Source organism: Gossypium raimondii, chromosome 10, assembly GCF_025698545.1.
Source record: "Gossypium raimondii isolate GPD5lz chromosome 10, ASM2569854v1, whole genome shotgun sequence".
NCBI classification, from domain to species: Eukaryota; Viridiplantae; Streptophyta; class Magnoliopsida; order Malvales; family Malvaceae; genus Gossypium; species Gossypium raimondii.
In genome coordinates, this window is record NC_068574.1 from 49,702 (window position 1) to 76,058 (window position 26,357).

Below are 26,357 nucleotides of genomic sequence, written 5' to 3' on the forward strand. Positions count from 1 at the left end.
AATAAAATAAAATAAGAAAATGAAATTGAATTTAGTAAGCAGTAATATAAAGTCTTAGGCTTAAACTCAGTGAATTCTAGTTGTAAATTGATCCTTAAAAATGAGTTTTCTCTTCCACACCATAAGTTGGTTATAGCGATCAAGAACATCCCAACCACCAATTCTTTTTCTCGTAGTTGATTTCGATACAACCTGCAAACCAACCCGTATCGATTGTCTAACCATGATACACGCGTTCGCAATTCTAGACCTCAGTAGCCTTGCAAATTGGGCATGTGTGATATCTATACACCAACTTGAGGGGGAATGCTGACAACTTACCAATCCTATTGCTGACTTTTAGGGATTTGATCAACTTAAAATTAGGGATTTTTAGTTTCAATGTACTTATTATATTTCCTTATTCTTTTAGTATAAATAGCTATGTAATTTTTTTTGTTTTATAATTTAAGAAATATAATTTCTATTCTCGACATAGAATCTAAATCTATCATACATTTTTTATTTAAAATTTTATTTTCTAATGCATATTTTGACATAATAGATTCTAATATTTAACCAACAAACAATGTTATTTAGTACAATCTTCGAATTCATATGTTATAAAAAACGAGAACATCCAACCCGCTCATTCAATCACATAACGTGAATTTAGCAACTTCATCAAACTTACAGCAACACAAGCAAAACAAATGATACGAAACTATGCTTGCATGGAAGGGATGATTTGCCCAATACTAAGACTTCGATTGCATGTAGTATCAAAGTTGCTATTGCTAAAAAGCATTATTTTGTGTTTGTAAATTTAATCATAAGCAGCATGGCTATTTGTCCAAACCATATAATAGCAACCTTCATTCCAACAAAGTTTTGGCTACTGGAAATATGGGAGCTATATCAACAGGCACCTGAGAAATAGATGGAAGCAAACAGAATATGAACAAAAATGCTCAAAATAGGCACTTTGATCCAATCTTTTTACCATAATTGTTTATCAGAGGATACATTGGCAAGATAATTATATTTCTACCGAAAAAACAAACCATATCATGACATCATCAACCTTCAAAGTTTCATACTTGTTCGGCAAATGAGTTATTTTACTTTATTTTATTTCAATTGCATATATGAACCTACAGATATACTGGCACCTAAGGCAAATTTTAATATATGAGACATTATAAGCATAAAGCTATTTTGCTCGGACTCGGAGGTGACTAGCACATACCTCTATACATCCATGTCCTAAATATGTATCAGACAAGGGTACTTGAAGGAAAATAAAGAGTTGAATGCATTGCTATGCCAATTACATATTTTGGTTTACATTCAAAAGCTAAGCCCTCTTCAGGGTATGATGTCGGCATGTAGATTCTCTAGTCATGCTGCTTCCTATTTATAAATCTAGTGTGACAATTGAGGAAGAAAGCAGATCATTGTAAGTATTATTGTTTTATACATAAATATTCTTTATTTTTAACACAGGTTGCTGCCAGATTGGTATATCTCGAGGTCTATCCTTCATGTTCTTTTCATTTTCCATCTCTTATACACTTGGGTTTATGACTTTATGCCACTAGGAAGTAAGCTCAGTAGCAATTTCTGTCAAGCACGTGTGCATCTTAGAGCAAATCTATCCTATATCTTGAAGTATTCAAGTACGACACTCGTGTCTGAGCACATCCAAACATAGGTACAAGAATATGATCCTCAATGACCCTTCAAATACATAAAAATCTTGAACAAAATTGATCATACCCATGTTGGGCACATCTATCTAACATTGACACTCAAATCCGAGTAACATAGAATCTATCCCCTTTTATCCCAAAAATATGATATATATTAAATTTTGAAATAAATTAGTAGGCAAACCAAGTGCAAGTATTTTATCAATAAAAGTATACTTGAATGTTGCAGGAGGACTTACATGAATGGATTCCAACTTTTGCAATGCAACTTTCAATGGCTTTGTCATTGTGCAGTATTTCTGCAGAAGCAAACTAGCACCTTCTTTGTCACCCTTAGCTTGTATGGTAAGTATAGTCCTACTCAAACTTTCAACAGCTTCCTCAACCTTCCAAAAGAAAGCACTATTTTAGGCGGAAGTGTTTTAACTAAAAATATTTATGTATGAGAAAATCTGAAGGTGCTGTACCTTGTCAAAGTTGACAGAAAATGTCTCATTGGGATGGAAAACAAAGGCTTCCTTTTCCAATAACCAGTTAAATTGTAATGCTTGACCTTTTCTGAAATTATTCAGTAAATCAAGAATAGTCAGTAACAATAATTAAAAATATTTTGCCAGTGAACAGTTAATGGTTCGCTTACCCATGAGCTTCCTCTAAGCCAAACCGAACTGAGCGAAAGCATCCTGCAAGGAATGAAACATACATGGACTTTTCCAGACTAGTCGGAAGTAAATGCTGCTCGAAGATGTCAAAACAAACAGAAAGAGCCTTAGTTTTTCATAGTTCTTTATAATATCATTTGTCAAAAATGCAAAAAGTGTTGACATAAACAGGCAACTAATGCACAACTTTTTAACTAATTCAACATACAATATAGATTACTTAAACCGTGATCTCTTCCAGGTTCCTTTATGATAATACAAGGTTCAAGGTAGAAGTTGATTCCAAATGTCCCTTACTGGGCATTTGAGACTAAAGCTTGATTGAGAACAACCGTTCCAAATAGATAAAAAATAGCACTATATTACTAAAAACTGCATGCAAAGGATTAGTCAGTGGTGGGACTAGCAAGGTATTACATTTGAACACCAGCGATCTGAACAAACTCCTTTCTATCCAAACTCTAGCACTCTTCAAGATTTTCTCATTAGAGGTATTACTTGAAAGCCATGCATTTCAAGGAAATAATTAAAGAGTTTCAGAGAAAGGAAACTATACTCAACAGCCATCAGACATAATATTAAGTTTGTTCTTACACAAACTAGATACATGCTGATGGGATGTTGAAGTTAAAAAATGTCGCAGTGGCTGAAAAATTAAAAATGAATAGCCAGCCAACTACTTTATCGTCAGTTGGTAGAGTGATGAACACTTAGTCTCTTAATCCTAGTGAACCAGGTTCAATCCAGGCAATCTTAAGTACCAATAAACAAAATAATGAAAAAAAATCCATAATTAACTCTCAGAGCGATGTGTAAACATTCTTTCAACTTTGCATGTCAATTTTTGGAAGGGGCAGGAAAGCAGTTATCCAATTGGATACTTGGATTTGATACATTGCAGCAATTAAATCCTTATGCAGGCGTAAAGAAATTGAACCAAAAACCTTACTTTCGAAAAGTATTTTTGGGCTGACATGGGATACAAATTTTCATATTCCAATGAATTGTCGCACTCAAAAAAAATGTCAAGCCAGTCTTACTCAAAGCAACTATTTCAATACGAAAGAACTTTTTGGCTGACTTCCGAGAAACCTCAAAACATTCCTTAAATGACTGCACAAATTTCTAAATTCCACAATCTATGGCCTCTACTCTCAAGCTTAGCATCTCACCTTGAGTTGACTTAAAACACTCTTTCCAGAATGGGGTTAGAATCTAGGTACAATATTTTCTTGAAGTCATTTTTGGTTGTGGTTGTGGTTGGAAGTTGTAAGCCGTCTATTCTTAAAAGTAGCAGCAGAACTTTGAGAAATACTAGTAAAATGCAGAAAAGGAACTAAAGTTGCTATCCCAAAGATAAAGCATTTGAAAAAAATAAATAAATAATTGCGAACTGCATCAGCTAACATGTATGGGTCATCTAATCTTGATAGTCACAAGTAATTATATCATATAAAGGAAAATAATAAAACTTGGCTTTTTACCAACCTTTTTTATTAGAAAGTTCAGTGCCCAAAGACCCACTATGTCCGCTTTTGCTTCTTCCAAAGCCGAGTGTAAATCTTGAAGCTCCTGCAAGAAACAGTAAAAGAGAAACCATGGGACACCACAAATAATTAGAATAAAGCACTTCTTTTAAGGAAAATAGTAACTCCAGGAAACACCATACAACTTCAAAGAACAATGTCAATATACAGATTAATGCAGATAGGAGATAGAAATCAGAGAGTATGGATAATTAAAACACTTGTAAACATAATCCCAACTTGAAGAAATAAGGAAATCCATATCATAAGAATGTACCTAAAATCTATCGGTGGTGCTCTTCCATCATAAATATTCAATGCCTGTATGTTGTGATTATATTACTTCCTTTATCTTTCTTTTACCCCTTTGTCTGAAATCACACAAACCTCTACCTTCTGTTCTATTTAAGCAACTGTTTCTCGCTCAAAAATATTACATGAAGATGCCCAAGGTAAATAGACATTATTCATGTTTAGAAAAACAGAACTTCAGTCATAAACAAAGCTTAGTTTCTTTTCTAACCATTTTCATCACAGTGGCATGTAGAATAAATGGATAAACCAGCATGAGTGAGCTGGACAGTTGATATTTAATTATAATTGGACAGACATGATTAAATACTAGATTTTTTCTTCTCCTCTCTCTCTCTATTTATGCTGTAATGAAGATGCTAGACAAACACATTCTAAAAACAGCTAAATAAAACAGAAATAAAAAGGAAACATTATAACTACCAATCTAACAGTAGACTTTCGGCCATCAGGAAGGGTTATGGTATGAGGCCCAATCCCATGGCAGCACTCATGGCAGATTGTGTGAGTGAAGAAAGACTCAAAATCTACAAGTTCGTGTTGTTCCTTTGCAATACATGCATCAGCTATGGGATTAAGAATCTGTTTGAACCTTATTAGGATGGAAATATCAAACAATGATTTAGAATTATGGTAAATATAATATTGGTAAATTGGAGCAACTTCAACAATGATTGAAGAAAATTTCGCACTTTGCTTCAGAAACATTCTTAAGTATAACCATTGCTGTTCCTCGATCTTTAACTATACGCTCATCATTTGGTAGATTGAAAGCAATAGTCTGAGGGCCCTTCACATCCTGATATAAATACAAATATGTTAAACGCATATCTATCCAAGATAAATTATTACATACATAAGAATGGAAGCTCTAGAAAAATTTGAAACTAATTAAGAACAAAAAATACAAACATGTGGTTTTCCATACCATACATTCCAATCTATGGAATGAAAAAATAATTTAAATACTATAGCAACTCTGCAGCCATAATTACTTGATAACACTAGCAGGCAACAGCCACAATTCCTTTTCTTCTTAGTTCAAAAAAGTGAATTCAGGGAGCAAGAGTAGATTGTTGAGTTTCATTCTTTCCATCCCCATTCCTAGAATCCACTTTTGAGTCAGTAAACTAGTTAACGAGCCCACCCAGAACACACACACGAGTATGTCTAACCACATTTGATATTTCATTCAATCTCTTATTGTATTTGCATCTAAGCATTTATCATGTACATTGAGTAAATATACAAAAGGAAAATTCAAGATTAAAGGGGATGGGGAAGAATTAGCATCTAAACCATGAACACACTGAAGAAAGTATTCATACATTTTGCAGTCCTTAAAAGTTTAGTTACAAAATGCAAGCATACAAACATTTGCAAGCATCTGTGTGAACATATGCATCACTGCCGACAAACCAATCTGACTATCATGAAAGACTTTTCTCAATGAACCCCAAAACTTACCCCTGCATTAAAAAGAAGCTGGACAACACGAATTGGAGCAGCAATGATATCTTTCGATTTATAAGTATCGTCCATAGGAAGGTTTTGTTCCAAAACCTAAAATATTAAATATTTTGTTAGAATCAAGCAAGCGACCAGAAGAAATGTCTGAGAACATTGGATATGAATGAATTACCTGCAAGTTATCACTAAACAATTTAAGTTGAGCAGTTGCTTTTTCATCCCGAACTCCAATAAATGCTTCGAACGTAGCCTATGCAAATTCGTGCATCTAATTAGCTATACTAACATCCAAGGAGATTCATATATTGCAACAATAAAATTACAACAGGTTACAAACTGATTTCATCCTTTATTACGAGAACATGGACATAAGCATGGATGCGTGCAAGAGCACGTGAAAGCAATCAGACACTAAATCAATCATTAGTTGCTAGAGTGAGTCAAATAAATAAATCTAAATAAAGGACAGAAAAAGGAAGGACAATTGAAGGGAATAAAATTAAAAACGCAAAAGAGAAAGCAACAAAGCATATAATAAAATAAGTCAAACAAAAAACAGCACAAGTGCATAGTAGACATTTGCAATTTTGCATATAAGTGGAATGGTACAAGTTTGTGGAGGACAAGCACAGGACTACAAGAAAGTTGTCCTTGGGTTTTCAATCAGGGGAAAGCGTCAACATAAAGACCTCTTAGTGCAGACGGGTTCCAAGGTCCTTTGTGGATTATGCATCATGATTGACAGAATCTCTCATTTTTATTTTCTTTGACAGTCATTATTCAAGAGCAGTTTGGAAGATTACACTGACTAATGCAGTATTCAGGTAGTATTGTTAGTTGGAACGAATAGAAAAGTTTAAAAATAGCAAGATATATATGGGAGGTTCCTGGGAGATCCATGATTAAAGCTTCTCTGCCGTTACACTTATCAGGTTTTTGGCTGAAATAATTAGCAGAATCAATAAAAATAGCGGTCATCCAACCTCAGGGTGCAGTGTTAAAATGGACAACCCAAGAAATGCTGCTTTCTTTAATAAGTGATACATTAGTGTTTGTAATTGTTGTTTGATTCTGTTTTTTCTCTTGTTTTTCAAGTAGGAACCAAGCAAAAATTCCCTCTGCATTAGGTTGTACAATTTTTAGTTCAAATAAAATAGTTCTATAAAGTAGCAATTTGATACTAGCACCGAGAAACTACCCATTTGTCATATTGAAATAAAATAGATTAATCTAAAATTTAAAGTTTAAACACTCTAAGCTTTAGTCATAAAGGGGGTGAATTGGGCCGCGTGTAGAAGTGGGCATCTTTGGTTCTAGTTCCCAGTAGGCGACCCTCTATTAAAGGAGTAGAGGCTCTTGCATGGTCATTTGTATTATTTTACCGTCTTATAATTCAATAAAGAAAAGGTGAAACTCCATACTTTAAGCTTTTACATTTTCCACTGGTTTGCAATCAGATTCCCCACTCTTCATTTTACTACCAAACTACAGTAGATAGTTTTTGACCTTTGGTAAAACTTTCAAAGCAAACAGATATGCTAGCAAACCTACTAACAAAAATGCTAATAGATAAATAACATCATGAATTCAGGCTACAATAGGAAACATTGACCTCTTCAATCATGCTTTACTCATCATATTAGGCAATGTTAAAAGCTGGTCACTGTCAACAAGAATTTGTTTTTCTATACAAATTTTAAGGAATCGAAACCCATAATTCTTAATGGAAATGCAGATCATGCTGCTTAGTATTTAATTTGTATGTATTTCAATAATGGTCAATTTATTTATTTTGAATTTATTTTAAGAACAAACGGCAGGCTTGGACTACGGAGTTGGTCTCTATCAAATAAATAATGACCTTTACTTTAGGAAGGATTACACTATGCTATGGAGACAAAATTATCTACAAGTCAGATTTACTTCACTTTCTTGTTTCTTTTCTTTTTTCTTTTTCTTTTTTTTTTTTTTTGGTTCTCTAAATCAACTGCAAGCCAGTTTTCCATTAAATTTTGTGGAAGGAAAAGTAACTTTTGCTAGCAAGTGAGAACATTTTTAAGAAAACAAAAGGGCTAGCTAAATTGACTTGCAGAAATCTCAATTGAATCCCAGTACTCAGAATTTAGTTTAATTTAAAGAGAAAAAGATAAAAAGAAAAGAGTAACCTTTTCAAAACACAACATGGTACATTCTTCAGTAAGGTATTAAAAGGTGTCTCAACAAGTAAAAACTCAACAAGAAACAAAGCTACCACATAGAAACTAAAGAGATACGAGTACCTAATCAGACCTCATACATTATGTTGGCATAAATGCATCATAGTATTGTATCAATCATCTGTATCATTTAGAAAGAAAACATACTGAAATAGGTTTCTTCTGATCCAAACTTAAGCAAATAGCAATTGAGTAATTTGCAAGAATGGAAGGTATTACTAAAATTTTACATTTTTAGCATAATTCATTTGCTTTTACACAATTTTGAACCTTTCAAGCAGCACAATGTTACCAAGGCTATAATATTTGTTACCCAAAGTCTAAATTAGACATTTCAAGTTTAAGAAAAGCATGTTTTCATGCTACCTCTACAAAAGAAAGTGATACATTGTAAATATTCTAAATATTCACGAGGCATTCTTACTTAGATCAAGTTCATTATCGTCTAACATGCATTTGATATGTGAATATATTACCTTGTACCCAAACAATGAATCTTCATAAGTTTCATATGGACCAATGGTGACATCCAACTTAGAATCCTAAAGCAGGAAATTCAAACAGGGAGAGAGCGAAGACCCAGTGAGTTCATTAGAATAGGAATTGAATTGAATACCAAATTAAGCATATTGACATCAAAACAAGATGTTACTAATATTTTTAAAATCAAAACAGAAAAAGAAATGGTTGAATTTAAAGAAGAGGAAAAAAAAAAGTTGCAGATTTATTATCATGAATATCCTTTTAAATTATACCATAATAAATGTGTTCTTACAATTTATTCATATATAAAAATGAGAAAGTGCATGAGAAGGGGAAAGAAAAAGAATCAAAATTTAGCAACAACTAACCAATTCCATCCAGGCTATATCAGAGTCATAGTAGTCGTTTGAAAGGAAGGCATCAGCCTTGCTATGGAGCAACCTCTTCAAACTATAAAGTTGAACGACTCAAGAGATATTAGTTGATGGTATAAGATTTCAGAGTAGGAATAATAAACAAGACATCAGAAGAAAAAACTGTCACACTCATACCTAGGAGAGCTGACAAGGTCCCCAGCTTTATGCAACAGATCCGAAACTCTTGTCAGGAAAGGATGATACTCTTGGGAGTAAGGAATGCTATAAAGATCATGAGTAGACCCTTCTGAAAGATGTGTGCTATCAAAGATATGATTGTCCCAATTTACTTGACTGTGCCTTTTAATGACAGTGAAAAAACTCGTTGCATCCTTTTGCTTGTCCAAGCTTAGACCTGTAGTCCATAATTTAAATTCCTAGAACAAAAATGAAACTCGTCACTCTCTATCCCGTTTTTAAAGTAATGCTAAAAGATGGCTAAACTGGAAATTTTATAGTATAGCCACATGTATAATGAAAAACCATTCTTTGCAGCACATGAAGAAATTCCTGTGTTACCATTTTGTCCATGTCAGGAGGGTAGAAGTTGGCACCAGAAGGTTTTAGCATTGGAAATGCTGCTCTGTATTGTACACCTTTCCACCCAGTAATAGGCTTTGTGGCTTCAGGAAGAAGCTTTACTGCTGAATCTGCAGTTGTTAAAAATGCCTCGTTTTCATCAAGGCAGGACCTGTTGATAAAGAATGAATTATTAATGACAAAAAGACATTCCCGCCAAAGAACAAAGCAGAAGGAATTACCATGGACTCTTATTAATTACATAATACATCCATTTCAGGTTGTCCAATTGAGACACATTGGCATGCTCTTTTAACCATTCTCTTAAAACTGGGTTGCTGTGCCAAACCTGATTATTTAAGGTGAAAAAGAACAAAGGAAAATATGAGAATCTGATGCCATGTCATCACAATTAAGCATTTACATTAAGATTGCAATTAAAATTAAGAATGCTTTTACCACTTAGATTGCAAAATTTTGCACCATATCAATACTTTTCCTTCCAAGCAACAAACGTTTTAGGTGCCTTAAAACAATAAAAATTATGTAAAACTAGAAAAAGCATTTCACAAAACCAGAATTTTTGCAATATCTAGACTGGGAAACAATATTTCATGGCGTTAAGATATGTAAATAGAATAATATTGCTGATTATTAGGGATTATAGCAAGATATTAGGAATTTGATTTTATTTTATTTTATATACTTTCTTATAGAGTAGACTCATACTTGTATATGTGTATTGTTTGATGATGAATGATAGATATAATTTCATTCTCTCTTTCTCCTTGTGTCTCCTTAATTATTCTTTCAGTATTTTGTTCATGATATCAGAGCCTCTTGGCTCGATTTAGGGAGCTCGTGTTTCGTTGTTTTGAACACAAACCATTTGAGCATTTCGTGAGTTAACTTTTCAAGTTTTTTCGGGTACACTGTCAGCACAGGCAGGAGCACCACCATCTTGACAGTTGCAACCGGAGCAGCACGCGAGGCTCACGCACGGCCTAAAGATTTGCGACCCTCCTTTTCGACGCGCGTGGTCATCTCACCACCCGCTTCCACCCTTGATGTTGACTCCTTTGTCCAACCCTAGCCCAGTGGTCGGTTGCTTGATCGGAGGAGGATTTGTAGGTCTTTTTTTTTATTTTCTTTTTAGGTTTCTCATTGTTTCAATCACTGTTTTTTTTGTTCTGTTTTAAGGGTGCTTTCTTGCTGCTATTTGGCTCAATTTGGGTTCTTTTCCGGCCAATTTTTTTTTCTCACCACCCCCTTCAATAGAGTTGTAGTCCAATCCCCGGGGAAACCCAAAAATCCAGTAACCAAACTCCCTGCTTGTGGCCCTCACACGCCACCCATACCTTCAGCGTCCTTGCCCATGCGCCGGCACATGCAACTCACCTCCGTGGAATTTGATTCTCCGACAACCACTGTTGGTTTTGTTGTTGTTTCGAATAATAATCTCTCGTTACAAATCAATCCTGTAAAACTTGACGGGCACAATTATCTCGCATGGTCATGATCGTGCTTATTGTTTATCAAAGCTAGAGGTATATTACTAGTGATTCGAAAAAACCCGTTGTAAATGATTCCACTTATGATTAGTGGGACTCTGATAACTCTCTTGTTATGTCTTGGTGTTATGAGCTGATAAAGTGAGCAAGAAACAAGTGGGAATTTTAAGTAAAACGGAGAGTTTTGGGTTTTAAGTCATACGGGGCGTTTTGCATTTTTGTTATAACTGAATACTCCACGTCATGTGGTTTGTTTGTTTTCTTTATAATGCATGCATTGCATGCAAAACGGGTATGCAAAAAATACACAGAAAATTTCTTATCTCTTAATTTCTCTCAACTCTTACTTCTACAAGTCTTTCTTCTTCATTTTCCTATCCGAAATTACGTCTCGCAACAAAGGTATCAGAGCTTCCACGATCCCTTTTAATGGCCAGTGATGGAGTTTCAACAAGATTGCAGAAAGAGGTGAGCACCTTACAGCAGGGAATTTCCAAAATCCAAGAGGAATTTGCTCAATTGGAGGCCAAGATGGACTCCCGTTTTCAGGAGTTCAAAACAGAGATTCGAGGTGATCTATAGTCGCTGTTGGGTCAGTATTTCGAGCCCCCACCAGCTGGGTTACATGCTGCAGCTGACAAAGGGAAAGGGGTACTGGGAGCTCCTCCTGGGGTTTTACCCAAAACCACCGATTTTCCTCCAGGACAGTCGGAACCCTTTGTTCCAGATGGTGGTAGTGTACATGTGAAGGATTCCTCTTTTGTGGTGGGAGACTCAACTAAAATCAGCCGATTGGAGTGTCCTAAGTTCGATGGGAATGATTTTCGGGGTTGGTGGACTAAATTGGAACAATATTTTGAAGCTGAAGTCATACCTGAAGGGAGTAAGGTTCGATTGGTGATGCTAAACTTAGAAGGCAGAGCACTGGAATGGCATCATTTCTACTCGTAGAGGAATGGGGGACTACAAATGTTGTCATGGCCGGCGTACATTAAGAGCCTTCGAGATCGGTTCGGTTGTGGATCATTTGGGGACCCGATGAGGGAGCTGGTCAACCTGAAACAACAAGGTACCGTCGAGCAATTTCAGGATTTATTCGTAGGACTGCTTAATCAACTACATTTACCAGCTAGCGAGGAAGATCGAGGTACTCATCTCTGCTACAGGAAAGGGACCTCCGACGCTGGGAGTTGGCTCACCAAGAACGGTAACCAGTTCTTCACCGACTGTAAGGTACTCTTCTCCTCCCATGAAATTTGCAAATTCGCAGTCGGTCACTAGGGGATCGACAAATAACTCGGGATCCAAAACTATATCCCCTGCATTAATGGCGGAAAGAAAACAGAAGGGACTATGTTTTTGGGGTAGGGCTAAGTACCATGCAGGACACAAATGTGTGAAATCGCAATTGTATCAATTCTTATTGGAACCCTCTGCCGAGAGTGAAGCTGATGAATTCCAGGAATGCTCTGACAACTTGGAGGAAATGAGGAATGAGGATGGGGGTCCTAAATCTCCCACGATTTCATTACATGCCCTTACTGGCTTACAAGGGCATAATACCATGAGGGTGGTAGCTCAAGTGGGATCAGCTCAGGCTATTATCTTAGTGGATTCGGGAAGTACACATAACTTTATTGACAGTAAGTTGGTCAATAGAGTATCATTATCAGTGGTGTGCCATGAACAATTGAAGGTTTCGGTGGCCAATGGAAGTTGTTTGTTCACTAGGGGTTTATGCCAAGGTGTTAAATGGGAGGTGTAGAACCACTATTTCCAAACGGACTTCATGGTTTTATCCCTGAAAGGCTGCGATATGGTACTAGGGGTTGAATGGCTATTGGCATTGGGCGACATTGTTTGGAATTTCAGTTCTTTGACTATGCAGTTTAATGTAGGGGGGAAGTCTTGCGTTCTTCAAGGTATAGTTCCTGGTTCGTTAGCAACAGGAAGTAAAGAATCCAATCCGAGGTGTTTTGCTGTTATGGGGAAATCGTTGGGGCCATATACTGCTGTATTGAGCTCACCTGCACAAGTGACGCTTGGCACCTTGGAGGACACGACTCAGGGAAGTCAACTCCAAAAGCTGCTGATGGAGTTTGATGACATTTTTCAAATGCCGAAAGGGTTGCCTCCAAGTAGGTAACAGGACCATAAAATTCCTCTGGTTGATGAAGGCACAGTAATTAAAATGAGGCCCTATAGATATCCAGCTTGCCAGAAGACGGAAACGAGAAACTTATCCAGGAAATGCTCCAAGCTGGGATCATTCGTGACAGCACCAGTTCATTCGCCTCTCCCATTGTTATGGTCAAGAAGAAGGATGGTAGTTGGCGGTTGTGTGTGGACTACAGGCAACTCAACCAGTATACAGTTAAGGATAAATTCCCCATCCCTGTAATTGAAGAGTTATTGGATGAATTAGGAGAAGCCAGAGTATTTTCTAAACTGGACTTAAGGTCCGGCTATCACCAGATTTGCATGTGGGAACCGGATGTGCATAAAACCGCGTTTCGAACACACGAAAGACATTATGAATTTCTTGTGATGTCATTTGGCCTCACCAATGCTCCTTCCAGTTTTCAAGCTCTCATGAATTCCATTTTTAAGCCACTATTGCGGAAGTCTGTGTTAGTTTTTTTTATGACATACTTGTCTACTCTACATCGTGGTCTGAGCATATGCAGCATCTGTGGATAGTCCTTATTTAAAGGGAACAACGTTTGTATGCTAATCGGTCAAAGTGCTGTTTTGGTTCCCTCCAAGTGCAATACTTGGGACATGTGTTGTATAAGGGGACCATTTCTATGGACACTGCTAAAGTTGATTGTATAACGTCCTGGCCTATCCCTAGTTCGGTAAAAGAGCTCCATAGCTTCCTTGGACTTACGGGATACTACAGACGCTTTATAAGGAATTATGGATTAATTGCTCGACAATTGACTTGTTTATTAAAGAAAGATTGTTGGGGATGGAATGATCAGGCAACTGAAGCCTTCCAAGCTCTCAAGCAAGCTATGAGTTCAACTCCCGTATTGGTACTTCCAAATTTTCAGTTGGAATTTACTGTAGATACGGATGCCAGTGGGTTTGGTGTCGGTGCGGTTTTGCAGCAACAAGGGAGACCTATAGCTTTCTTTAGCAAGGCTCTTGGGGTGCGCCATCAAGCACTATCAATATATGAAAAAGAAATGTTGGCAGTCTTATTAGCAGTGCGCAAATGGCATGCTTACTTGGTGGGTCGCCATTTTAAAATCCGAACAGACCACCAGAGTCTGCGGTTTTTGTTTGATCAGGTCGCCGTTACTCCTTTCCAGCAACGTTGGGTAGCGAAGATGCTCGGCTACGACTTCGAAGTTACATACAGGAAAGGAATCAACAACAAAGTTGCGGATGCTGTCTCTCGTCAACCGCAGCTTGCACAGGGTCAGTATTACCAACTTACTACGAGTTCAGTTATTTCCGATCTCTTGGTACAGGTACAACAGTCTTACACTCAAGATGATCGACTACAAAAGATTATTAGACACACTCAGCAGCATCAAAATTCGGACCAAAAATATTCATGGGATGAGAGGTTCTTGTTCAGGAAAGGGAAGATAGTGGTGGGGCGAGTTCAACAACTACGACAGGAGTTATTCCTTCACTTTCATGCTAGTGCAATAGAGGGCCATTCAGGGGTGACCGTTACAAGGAAACGACTGTCGAGTCAGCTATACTAGAAGGGCCTTACTTCGGATGTCAAAAGATGGATTCGGGAGTGCATCACATGTCAACGATGCAAAAGTAAGTCAGTGGCTTCTCCTGGCCTTCTTCAACCCTTACCCATACCCGATAGAGCTTGGTCGGTGATCAGCATGGACTTTATTGAAGGGCTACCAAATTCAAATAAGAGGAATTCCATTCTTGTCGTGGTGGACCATCTCACTAAGTATGGCCATTTCTTGGCATTGACACACCCATATACGGCTAAGGATGTGGCTTTGGAGTATCTTAATCAGGTTTACAAACTTCATGGTATGTTCGATTCTATCATATCGGATAGGGATCGAATATTTGTTAGTAATTTTTGGCAGGAGCTTTTTCAGAAGTCAGGTACTAAGCTCCTACTCTCGACGGCTTACCACCCTCAGACGGATGGCCAGACCGAGGTTTTAAACCGATGTCTTGAAAATTATTTGCGTTGTATGACGGGAGAGACGCCTGCAAACTGGTCTCAATGGCTACCCTTAGCAGAATGGTGGTATAATTCCTCTCATCACTCTTCTATCCAGCTTACACCATATGAGGCCCTATATGGTCAGCCCCCGCCCACCCACATGCCTTATTTGGCGGGCGCCTCTCCTGTGGCAGTTGTGGACCGAAGTCTGCAAAGTCGGGAGGCTGCTAGGAAGTTGCTTATGTTCTGTCTTAAGAGAGCTCAGGCCCGTATGAAGCAATTGACAGATAAACATCGCTCGGAGAGAAGTTTTTAGGAGGGTGACTTGGTTTATTTGAGGCTGCAACCCTACAGGCAGCAATCGATTCGGAAGGTCTCCAACCAAAAGTTATCTCCAAAGTATTTTGGCCCTTTTCCAGTGATCCAGAAAGTAGGGGCAGTAGCATACACTTTGCAACTTCCACAACACTCACGTATCCATCCTACATTCCATGTCTCGCAACTGAAGAAACATGTGGGTTCTGCTCCAACACAAAACCAGCTGCCTGTGGTAGATGTTCATGGTGCCTTACCAAAAGAGCCTGTTCGTATTGTCGACAGAAGGATGGTCAAGAAAGAGAGTCAAGCAGTAACCGAAGTGCTGGTCGAATGGGCTAACTCCTTTCCAGAGGATGTGACATGGGAGTCCTTGGCTGCAATTCAAACCAAATTTCCTCACTTTCAGCCTTGAGGACAAGGTTGTCGTGTGGGAGGGGAGTATTGTTATGAGCTGATAAAGTGAGCAAGAAACAAGTGGGAATTTTAAGTAAAACGGAGAGTTTTGGGTTTTAAGTCATACGGGGCGTTTTGCATTTTTGTTATAACTGAATACTCCACGTCATGTGGTTTGTTTGTTTTCTTTATAATGCATGCATTGCATGCAAAACGGGTATGCAAAAAATACACAGAAAATTTCTTATCTCTTAATTTCTCTCAACTCTTACTTCTACAAGTCTTTCTTCTTCATTTTCCTATCCGAAATTACGTCTCGCAACGCTTGGCTTATCAACTCTATGCAACCCCAGATTTCCAGAACATACCTGCTACTTAACTCTACAGAAAAATATGGCATGCAGTTGCTATTAACTACTCACAAGTTGGGAATGATGCTCAGATTTTTGAAATTCCCAATAAAGTTCACAACGCTAAGCTAGGTGAGATGTCAATTTCTCAGTATTTTTCTAAACTAAGTGGTTTATGGCAAGAGCCCAAGCCCTTCTTTTACAAATGAGTGTACCTAAATGTTTTTGAGATGATGCCATTTTAATAGCCACATTTCTTATTAATTGTTAACGATAACATTCCTTACCATACCCTCTTTCCTTCAAAACTTTTGTTCCTCATTGAGCCTAAAATATTTGGTAGCACTTGCTTTGTTCATGATGTTCATCCAAAAGTCATAAAATTGGACCCAAAGTCAAGTGTGTGTTTCTTAGTTATTGTAGACTTAAAATGAGTTATAAATGGTACTCTTCGGATCTTAAGAGACATCTTGTGTCTATTAATGTTACCTTTTTTGAGCATACACCGTTTTTTCCTGTGTCCTCCATTTCTGAATACTTCCTTCGAAAATGATGATTTGTTATTATATACCGTGAATTGTCTTGTCAACTCCTCTAAAATAGGTATGCTAGAATATGTAACAACTCGACCACCAATCAGTCATGTTTATTCAAGACGATAAATTTGACCCCTAGTCAATCTGATTTTAGTATCGACCTTCCCATTGTCCTATGTAAAGGTAAACGACAGTGTACTTATCCTATCTCCTCTTTTGTCTCTTATGATCAATTACCCCCTATGACTAGCTTTTTCATTCTTTCATTAAACTATTTCTATTCCTAAAACTGTAAGGGAGGCCTTATCTCATCCTAGCTGATGGGATGCAATGATAGAGATGATTGCTTTAGATGGTAATGGTACTTGGGAATTGGTTAGTTTGCCGACTGAAAAGAAGGCTATTGAATGTAAATGTGTTTACAATCCAAGTTAATCTTAATGGTTGCTCAGATACTTTTTCTCCAGTGGCTAAGATGGCTTATGTTCGTTTGTTCATTTCTATAGCGGCAACATATGGGTGATCCTTGCATCAACTTGATATAAAAAAAATGTCTTTCTGCATAGTGATCTACAGGAGGAGGTCTATATGAAGGACCCATTTGGTTTTGTTGCTCAGGGGGAGAGTGCGAAGTTGTGTCGTCTTCAGAAATCTCTATATGATTTGAAATAGAGCCTATGAGCATGGTTTGGACGATTCTGTGAGGTGATCCACTTAGAGGTAGGCATGATTCTCTTAGTAGTTTATGTTGATGATTTTGTTATTACTGGAAGTGATGATACAAATATTCTTGCTTTGAAATCATACCTTCATACTTAGTTTCAAACGAAGGATTTGGGACAATTGAAATATTTTCTTGGCATTGAAGTTACTAGGAGTAAGAAGGGTATTCTCTTGTCTCAGAGGAAATATACCCTTGACTTACTTGAAGAAACTAGAAAGTCGGGATGTAAGCCATGTAGCAAACTGATGGATTCCAATTTGCAACTTATGAAGGAAGATAATGATTCGTTTGAGGATCTTGAGAGGTATAAGAGACTAGTTGGGAAACTGAATTATCTCTTAGTGACTCATTCTGATATCGCATATTTTGTGAGTGTTGTGAGACAATTCATATCTTCACCAACAGTTAGACATTGGGTGACACTAGAGCAAATCTTATTTTACCTAAAGGGAGCTCTAGGCTGTGAGCTTCTATATTAGAATTGTGGTCACATAGGCATTGAATGCTTCACTAATGCAAATTGGGGAGGATCAAAGATGGATAGAGGATCAACTATCTAATTTCTTGACACAATCTGTGTGAGAAATTATGTGGTTACAATAGTTACTAGAAGAACTAGGATTTAAAAAGTCGTCACCAGCAAAATTGTGGTGTGAAAATCAAGTTGCTCTTCATATATCCTCCATTCCAGTATTTCATGAGCGAACCAAGCATATTGATGTCGACTGTCACTTCATTCATGAGAAGATCCAACAAAAGCTCATATCAACAGATTATGTCAAAACAGGAGATCAATTAGGAGATATCTTTTCGAAATCTCTTAGTGGACCTCGAATTGATTATATTTGTAACAAGCTAGGCATGATTAACATCTATGCTCTAGCTTGAGGGGAAGTGTTAAGATATGTACATAGAATAATATAGTTGATTATAGTGGATTATGGCAAGATATTAGAGATTTGATTTTATTTACTTTCCTTATAAAGTAAACTCATACTTGTATATATATGTATTGTTTGATGATGAATGATATATAGAGTACCATTCTCTCTTTCTCCTTGTGCCTCGTTAATTATTCTTTCACTATTTTGGTCACATAGAAACAAGGTTACATTAGTAAATTGTGTTAGGTGCTAAGTACAGAATTTTTAGTTCGGAAAAATTAAGTATTGAATTTTTGTTGTAAAGGTTGCTTGGTTTTTTGCTGCAAATTAAATATTGATTAGATTTTTTGGATATGTTATTGAGTATTTTACATAAAGAAAACTAAAAGTAAAAGTAAAAAGCTAAAAAGGACAGAATGGTTCATGTAATTAAATGATAAAATTTTCCTTTATGAGAATGATTTAATTCATTCAGTAAATTTCTTCATATTTTCAACACTTCTCTCCACTGGAATTCCATTTAAGTGGTTTCTGAAATAAGTAATCAAACACATTGAAAACATCAGATCATTGAAACTTTTCAGTATCAATGGTTTATTTTGCACACCCTTAGTTTGCATTTTGCAACCAGTTTAGTTTGCATTTTGCAACCAGCTCAAAATCCTATAGTGAAAATGAACACATATATTTTGAATTGCATCCTAAATACGTGTATCAAAATATTTCTGCTAGTAACTAGATGATGCCTTTTTATCTAAAATTTATTCAAGGTAGTGCCATTAGTGAAAGAAAGATTCTACTATACCAATCTGGAAATATAAGTTGTTATCCTTTGCAATTACTTTCTGGGGTATGATAGACTTATACCTTCGTGTTCCTTATATCATATCAATGTCTCTACTACTTTCCTGTAATATTGACTGACATATTGAATGCTCCTATAGCATCACTTGACTCATTGAACTGAAAACAACTTTTCCCAGAAGAAGCAACAAGTGAATTATATATCTCAAAGACTACTGCATAAGTGTTATGAGTGAACTAATCAAAACTACCTATATTATAATGCAACACTAGCAAAGCATTGTTATTATGAACCCATCTCCTGTTTGCTAACTAGTGCACCAGTAAAAAATTAACTAATCTTTAACAGCTTTCAACATATATATATATAATAAGCAGAAGTTCTATTGCATTTGGAGTGTTGTTCGTGAATATTTTGCACTAGATCATCTATTCAATAGCACAAAATTTTCCTTTGGTTCATGCAAAAAGAAACCAACTGTGCTATTCTTACTACTGACTTATATAGACATGCTACAAGACCAGAGCAGATGTTTGAGCAAATCTGTGTACTTGTGTGTGAGATTTTTTGTCTACTTATATGCATAAATACGACCTGCAGATAAAAGATTTCATCCATAATCATTGCAGCCCTAACCAGTAATATCAGAGCCTCCTTGTCAGCATCACCAAGCCCTGTCAACTGCAATGAGGGAATAGATTTAGTAAATAATTCAACACGTACATCGAGAAGGTCTGACTGTTATATTTAGGAGAGGGAAAAATTACAAACACAATATTTGAATGAAATAATGGAAATTGGCCACAAGGGTGGCTGTAGCATGCAGATAACTTACTCCTGTATAATTATAAGCTTCAATATGTATTCAGCTTTTCACAGGATTACTTTTAAAGCAGAAAAGAAAGCAATGGACCTTTTATAAACTTAAAAGTGATAGAAAGACCATCCACCTGTAAACTAACAAATTAATGAACGTGAAACCAAAAGTGTCCATAGGATACAACACAACGCATTCTGCTCATATCACACAATGTCTACATGCAAACTGACTACATAAAGCTTGAGGATAAAAATATTGAGATGGATTGGAAATATAACAACCAATAAAAGCAGGGTAGCTGGTATTAAAATTGCAGAAAGTTGACAACCTCTGCAGTGAGAGAAACAGGAGCATATCGACGAAGTTGCTTTTGTAGTACTAGACTGCGTGCTTCATTGTTCTCTCTGTACCTTTAAGCAAGTATTTGAAATGTTAATCACAACATGAAATGTCAACATGAATATAACATTTAGATGAATTTGACAATTATTTTGTTCAACAACATGGTCGTAGTTACTCAGCTTACCTTTTTGTAATTATATCAAAGAGAAGACCATATTGTTTATTTACATCATAAGGAACATATTTAGGATCTGCTTCAGCTAGGTGACTTCTATATTCCCCAAAAGAAATGTATTTTACATCAGAGACTTCGGTATCCTATCATAAAAAAAAGCTAATAAAAAACATTCACATTTTCAGGTAGTTTTGTAGCGGGACAAATCACTTATCAGTATTCCCTGTTTACCATTCACCATTCACATTTTCAAAGCATGACTTTCATATATAATTGTAAAGAAAATGTATAATGAACTATTCATTAAGCACCAGGCACCATCAACAGCCTTAAATTCTGAGACTAAAACCAACTTAAAAGGAGGATACTCATGGTAAAGATGGAAGTTTAGAAGGATGAATCTCATCCATAGAATGAAGACCAGAGAGCTATATTGATATACTTCAGAATAGGGATTCTGCAGCAAATCCATGCAAGCCTATTAGGTTCTAAAACAAACCATAAAAAATGGATTTTCTAACAAATAAATGTGATCAAACATTATAGACTTTTAGGCTTCTCATTTGTCTTTGTGCAAGATGTTTCTCTGTCAAAAAAAAAAAACCTTAAAAGAGGCACCAAAAGTTAAATTGCACTTACGCTTTGGCAGTCCAATATTTTTTGGAAAATTTTAGAGAGAGAAAGAGACAGAGTTGTTCAACTTGTTTCCATAAATTCATCACTGACAATGGCATTTTTCTTTCAGTGCTCGCTTTAGATCAGAAAGGGAACTTCCAATCAAATAAGAGTAAAAAGCTTACAACATGAAAACAGACTGAAATACAACCAAGAGTGGAAGGGCTTAAGATCTAGAGTTGAATTCCACTTATTCATTCAGTACAAGCAATGTTTAAACTTGAGATGATAAAGCATACCTACACCAGATGTTTCACTGTAGTCAACTTTGTCACTACTGTAGACAGGTTTGGAATATCAAGAAAATTAATCCATACTCCACCAGAAAACCATTAGAAAACAAAATCCATGAAATTTTGAATGATAATTCCGACTGTTATTGACTATTGTTCATCTCAACAATTTTTGGACAACGAAAGTACTTTGAGATGGAAAACAAATACAGAATTTTGCATATTATATATAATCAAATAACATTGAATGGGTTAAAATTTTCAACTGAGAATAATTATTAACTTCCTTACCTGAAGTGTAAAGGCTTCTCGAGGAATTGGCTCTAGAGTTGTTACTAGGTATACATCGCTGTATTCATTATTGATGAACTTTCCATTGTTTGTGACACTGCAATCAAATGTAAACAGCATATGTTAAGTCAAAATGGAACTAAAAGCATCACAAAACCACTTAAGCATCTCAACAATATTAAGATTCATCAATTAAACAAAAATTCACAGCATATGTTAAGTCAAAATGGATCTAAAAGCATCACAAAACCACTTAAGCATCTCAACAATATTGAGATTCATCAATTAAACAAAAATTCCAAGAAACTAAACATGGAATAATAATAGTAATAATGATAAATTGAAAGTGATGCAGACCTAGGTGAAATCTTAATGTCTAGATGGTCTTATCATTGCATAAGATTGATGCAGCATACCTCAGAAAAACAATAAATCAAAACACTCTTCTCTAAGAAAAAGGAAGTCAATACAACTATGAACTTACAATGAAAAATATAACACCATTTTTCAGAGTAAATTTATGCCAAATGCTAATTGTTTATTGAAAATATTGAACCCTGATGAACACAAAACAGACTTGAATTTAGTAAGACGGCATTAGCATCAGAAATTAATGCACCAATGGTTCTAGCAAAGCAACAAAACCAGAGAAAATGTTGCCAAAATCACCAAAAAAGCATCATAGTCATCTGATCAGCTGCACCAATTACATTCCAAGAAGAGAGTAAATTACACCAAAACAAAAAGAAGATTTTATCAACTAACCACTCTTCAAGAAAAACGAATATCAACTCAAATGCATCCTTTGGGAGGATCACCCCTAGTTCTTCTTGAAGCTCCCTCCTGAACAAATAAGATATTTAGCAAGCATTGTGTTTTAACACTAGATCAACCAAAAGGGATAAATTTCTAACAATAATATGTTCACCAAGTAATAGACGATGGAAAAAATGGGCCAACAAGGTAAAAAGAAAATTAATGGATGCTGATCTCCAAAGAATTTCTTGTGTCGAAAGTTACTACAAAGGAAGGGACAATAAGATATTTAAATAAAGATAGAAAAAAAAACTCAGATATCTTCACTCCTTCCGAACAAAAAGGTTTCTTGGCCATCTAGAAACCACTAGGTTTACCATCAGTTAGGAAACTATCAATTAGATATTTAAAAGAAATGTATTAACCAAATCTAGCAAGTATATAAAACAACAGAAAGTAGCAATGATAAACAAGAACATGGGGAGAATATCTGTGCACGGCACACATAGAAAGATTAAAGACCGAACAGTTTTTCAAATGCCCTATGAAAGAAGTAGAACTGAAGACTTGTGAAATTGGATTCACTTACTGTGCTGTTATTAGCGATGAGTCACCAGCAGATATATGGCCAGCACTGGAGATATCCCACAACCCTGGCCACGAGTCCTTGCAGTCTGCACGTTTTTGGAGAAGTAATTCTTGTGTACTCTCAGCAAAAATCCAGACATGGACTGCTTTATGGTAATCCCCATCTCGATGGACATCTCCCCTGCAAAGAGATCACAATGAGTTACATATCAAGAAACTACCATTATAGAGAAACGCCAGTACAGAAATCATAAGCAACCTCTAACACACAATAATACTCAAAATGAAATATTTTATATCAAATGTATGCCTCCCTAGCTCTAGCTTGCAAGTTTTCCATTCCCAGTTCCAATTTCAAGGACCATAAGCAGCCTCCCCCCCAACTCACACACACACTTGAAAACTTTCAGTTCTATAATCCAGATTGAGTACCAAAAAAATTAGGGGTTCATTGAAAGAAATTACAAACCAAATCAACAAATGAAGCTATTACTACCATTTTCAAGGAACCAGCTTAACTAATCTCAAAGGTTCTATCAAACCCAATTTACAGAAGCTGCAAATAACAAGTATAGCTTAAATTAAATTGTCCTATAATTTTCCAATTTGATAACTGCAAAAACATGATTTCTGCTAAGAGTAAGCAACAGACAGTATAGAAAATAAATAAAAGAGCCGGTTGTAAAGTAATCCTTTATGTTGAAAGATCAAAAACAGATAATCCAGAAATGGACAAGAATGAAGAGACGTGCCTGGGCTTGGAAACGCCTGTTTTTTTACCGGTTTTAGTGAGAACGTCGAGATACTCTACTTGTTCAATGTAAGGCTCTGCCATTGATTCTTTCGATGAATCAGACTTTGTCTTCGTTGACGAATTTGATATTGCGTGCTTCTTTATTTAGTCTAATGGCTGCAGAGTCTGTCTTTCTTTCTTTTCTTTAACAACAAAAGTAGGGCTTTTTTCCACCAAAAAAAATTAATTATTTATGAAAATCATCAAGTCAATATTTATTTAAGTAAACTACCCGTTCTGCACAATGATTCCTTATCATTAGCCGACCATTGGCCTTTTTAAAAAATTTTAATTTTGTTGAGTGCTATCTTATGTATTTTGTCAAATAACTCATAAATATATGTATTTTTTCAACTCAGGCGACACCGGAGTTGACAGAGCAGGTTTACCCCGAGCAGGTTCGGGCTAATAACGGCCCGACTGATCCAGTCCAGACATTAATTGGATTATCGGTCTGGTTTCACATTCTAGGCCGGTTCGACTAATTTTTGAGTTTTAATCTTTATTTTAGACTCCCAGACTTAATTTATGATTTCATATCCAATTTTTAAGTTTAATTACCAATTTGCCTAATTATCTGACTTAAAATTTAATTTTCAAAAAGATCATATTAATTTTGATTAATTTAATTTTACTTAATTAAAATTAATTTTCTTAAAAATCACTTAAATTTTTTAAATTAATTCTTCAATAAAATTATTTAATTAAATTCTCTACTTAAACAATTCTTACAGCCGCCCAATTTAATTCCACATCAAATAAATTGACACAATTAAATCATTTTCAAAGTCATAAATTTATCTTTTGATTCAAATATAGTCGGATCGAGTTTTTATTGAGTTAGCCAATGGGCAAACCGGATATATACAATTAGGCTCTAGTAATTGTAATTATGCCTAAAAGTGTTGTTATAATAATTCGCAATTACTCAATCATGGAGTTAATCCACAAGTACCATGATTGAAAACTCTTTATTATATACTTTTTACGAAAGCAATTCATCCAATTCCTTTTTCCAATTACCTCGCTATATGTGTATTACCCTTGTAGAGCCCAAATATGCCCGGGCCCAAACAAATAAACGAGCCCGCGTGCAGAACCAAAACCCAATACAGTGGCCCAAAAATTAAACCTAATTATAGGCCCATTTTTTTGACCCAAATCAGCCCAAAAATTGAAAAACCTAGCAGTTTTCCTTATACGCACACAAGAACCATGCACCACCCCACCGCAACATGAGTCGCCATTCGCGCGAGTTGCGCCTCATGTAGCGCCTTGCCTTGTACCTGCAGCAACACACACAAATAGAAGAGCAAAAATCGGGCCAACAAACAACAGAACAGATTTTTTTTAGATTTTTTTTCTTTTTTTTTCTCTTTTCTATTTCGGCTATAAAAGGCCGATTTCAAGTACTGTAATGGGGGAGAGGAAAAATCAGAGAGAAAATTCAATACGAGTGCAAATCGGGGTTTTTTCGGTGTAAAAGGGAATAGAAAATACATATATCGAAGTGTTTTTTTTACAAAGGTTTTTCTTTTCGTTTTTCAGTATCCATTTTTATTTTCATATGTTTTATTTTCTTTTATTTTCATTTTATTTTGTTTAAAATAACATAAAGAAAGAGGGAAAGCTTACCTGGTCGCCGGAATCGTCAAATAGGAGCCCTCTCAGTCGAAATCGGGGCATGGGCGCTAGGTTTGATCGGCGGCGCATAGGGTTGGGGTTGAAGAAACCCTAGCAGAGGATTTTGGTTCTTTTTTCCCTTTCTGTTGCAAATGCTTTTTAAAAAAAATAAAAACTGTTTTAAAATTAAAGAGCAAAAACGGCGCTGCTTCACCCACGAGGATCCGCATGTTCTGCCTTTAAATGGGATATTTTCGCTATGGGTCTTTCCTTTTTGTGGCACACTTCAATTAAATCCTTTTTTATTTCTTTTAGTTTTAGCCTCACATTTCGTTTCTGTCAATTTAGTCCATCACTGCACAACATTTTATGGACGGGACTAATTTCGCTTTTAGTCCTCCATTGTTGGGCGCGTATCCAAATTAGTTTTTTTAAATTTATTTCAAATTCTCCCCACTTTTTCTGTTTTAGTTCAATTTAGTTCATTTATCATTTATTTTATTGTTATTTTTATGCTATTATCATTATACCATTATTAGTTATTATATATTATTAACTATCATATTTTCATACATATATACGCATATTTTTATATGTAATATATATATGTATATTTTATTTTATATGTATATAATTTTAAGCCTTTATAAATACATGCATAAATTTATACATACGTTTTTCCTTATATTTTATTCTATTTTCTTAACTTTTATATACTTTATATTATATATATACTTATATTCTTTTTTGATTTTGTAAATATATATACATATGCATGTTTTACTTTTATTTTATTTTATTTTCACAATTCTCATACACGTTTATACACATTTTTTATTTAGTTTCTTTTTGTTTGATATATATTCCATTTCTTCTTTTGTATGTATACTTATATATGTGTGTTTAAATATATGAGCACACATGTTTCCAAATTTACTTGTATATTGTACTTGTATTTTATTTTGTAAATACATATACATGTGTAATTCAGATTAAGGTATTTGTATCATATTGTACATTTTTTAACATACCCTTTTTGAAAATATAGTTTGGTTTTAACCATATATCAAAGTTATTTTCTTGATT

At 35.6% G+C, this 26,357-nt stretch overlaps 1 protein-coding gene across 6 annotated transcripts; it reads right to left on the minus strand.

Moving 5' to 3' along the window:
• Positions 1–530: 530 nt before the first annotated feature.
• Positions 531–23,907, minus strand: LOC105776523 (nudix hydrolase 3). 6 transcript variants are annotated; one of them, XM_052622168.1, is made up of 21 exons: positions 23,608–23,906; positions 22,857–23,036; positions 22,277–22,354; positions 21,512–21,608; positions 20,322–20,455; positions 20,124–20,199; positions 19,612–19,656; positions 9,538–9,644; positions 9,296–9,467; positions 8,912–9,153; positions 8,729–8,810; positions 8,354–8,419; positions 5,834–5,911; positions 5,659–5,754; positions 4,884–4,990; positions 4,615–4,783; positions 3,842–3,925; positions 2,332–2,426; positions 2,159–2,249; positions 1,931–2,077; positions 531–908 (listed from the first exon to the last, which is right to left on the minus strand). In XM_052622168.1, the coding sequence occupies exons 1-21, from the start codon at positions 23,688–23,690 to the stop codon at positions 855–857; spliced, it is 2,283 nt and encodes a 760-aa protein (XP_052478128.1). In that variant the 5' UTR covers positions 23,691–23,906; the 3' UTR covers positions 531–854. The 6 variants fall into 6 exon arrangements, with proteins under 6 accessions (XP_052478128.1, XP_012454668.1, XP_052478127.1 ...); XM_012599214.2 differs by having other exon boundaries at positions 19,570–19,656; XM_052622167.1 differs by having other exon boundaries at positions 20,124–20,205; positions 23,608–23,905.
• Between the last annotated feature and the right edge of the window lie 2,450 nt (positions 23,908–26,357).

Excerpts from the sequence above, each read along its gene's own strand:
- LOC105776523 (XM_012599212.2), bottom strand. The coding sequence starts at position 23,690 with ATGGCAGAGCCTTACATTGAACAAGTAGAGTATCTCGACGTTCTCACT. Across the intron at positions 9,645-19,569 it reads ATGAAATCTTTTATCTGCAG|GTTTGGCACAGCAACCCAGT; the intron begins GTCGTATTTATG and ends TTAAATAATCAG. Across the intron at positions 9,154-9,295 it reads CTCCTGACATGGACAAAATG|GAATTTAAATTATGGACTAC; the intron begins GTAACACAGGAA and ends TTTTTGTTCTAG.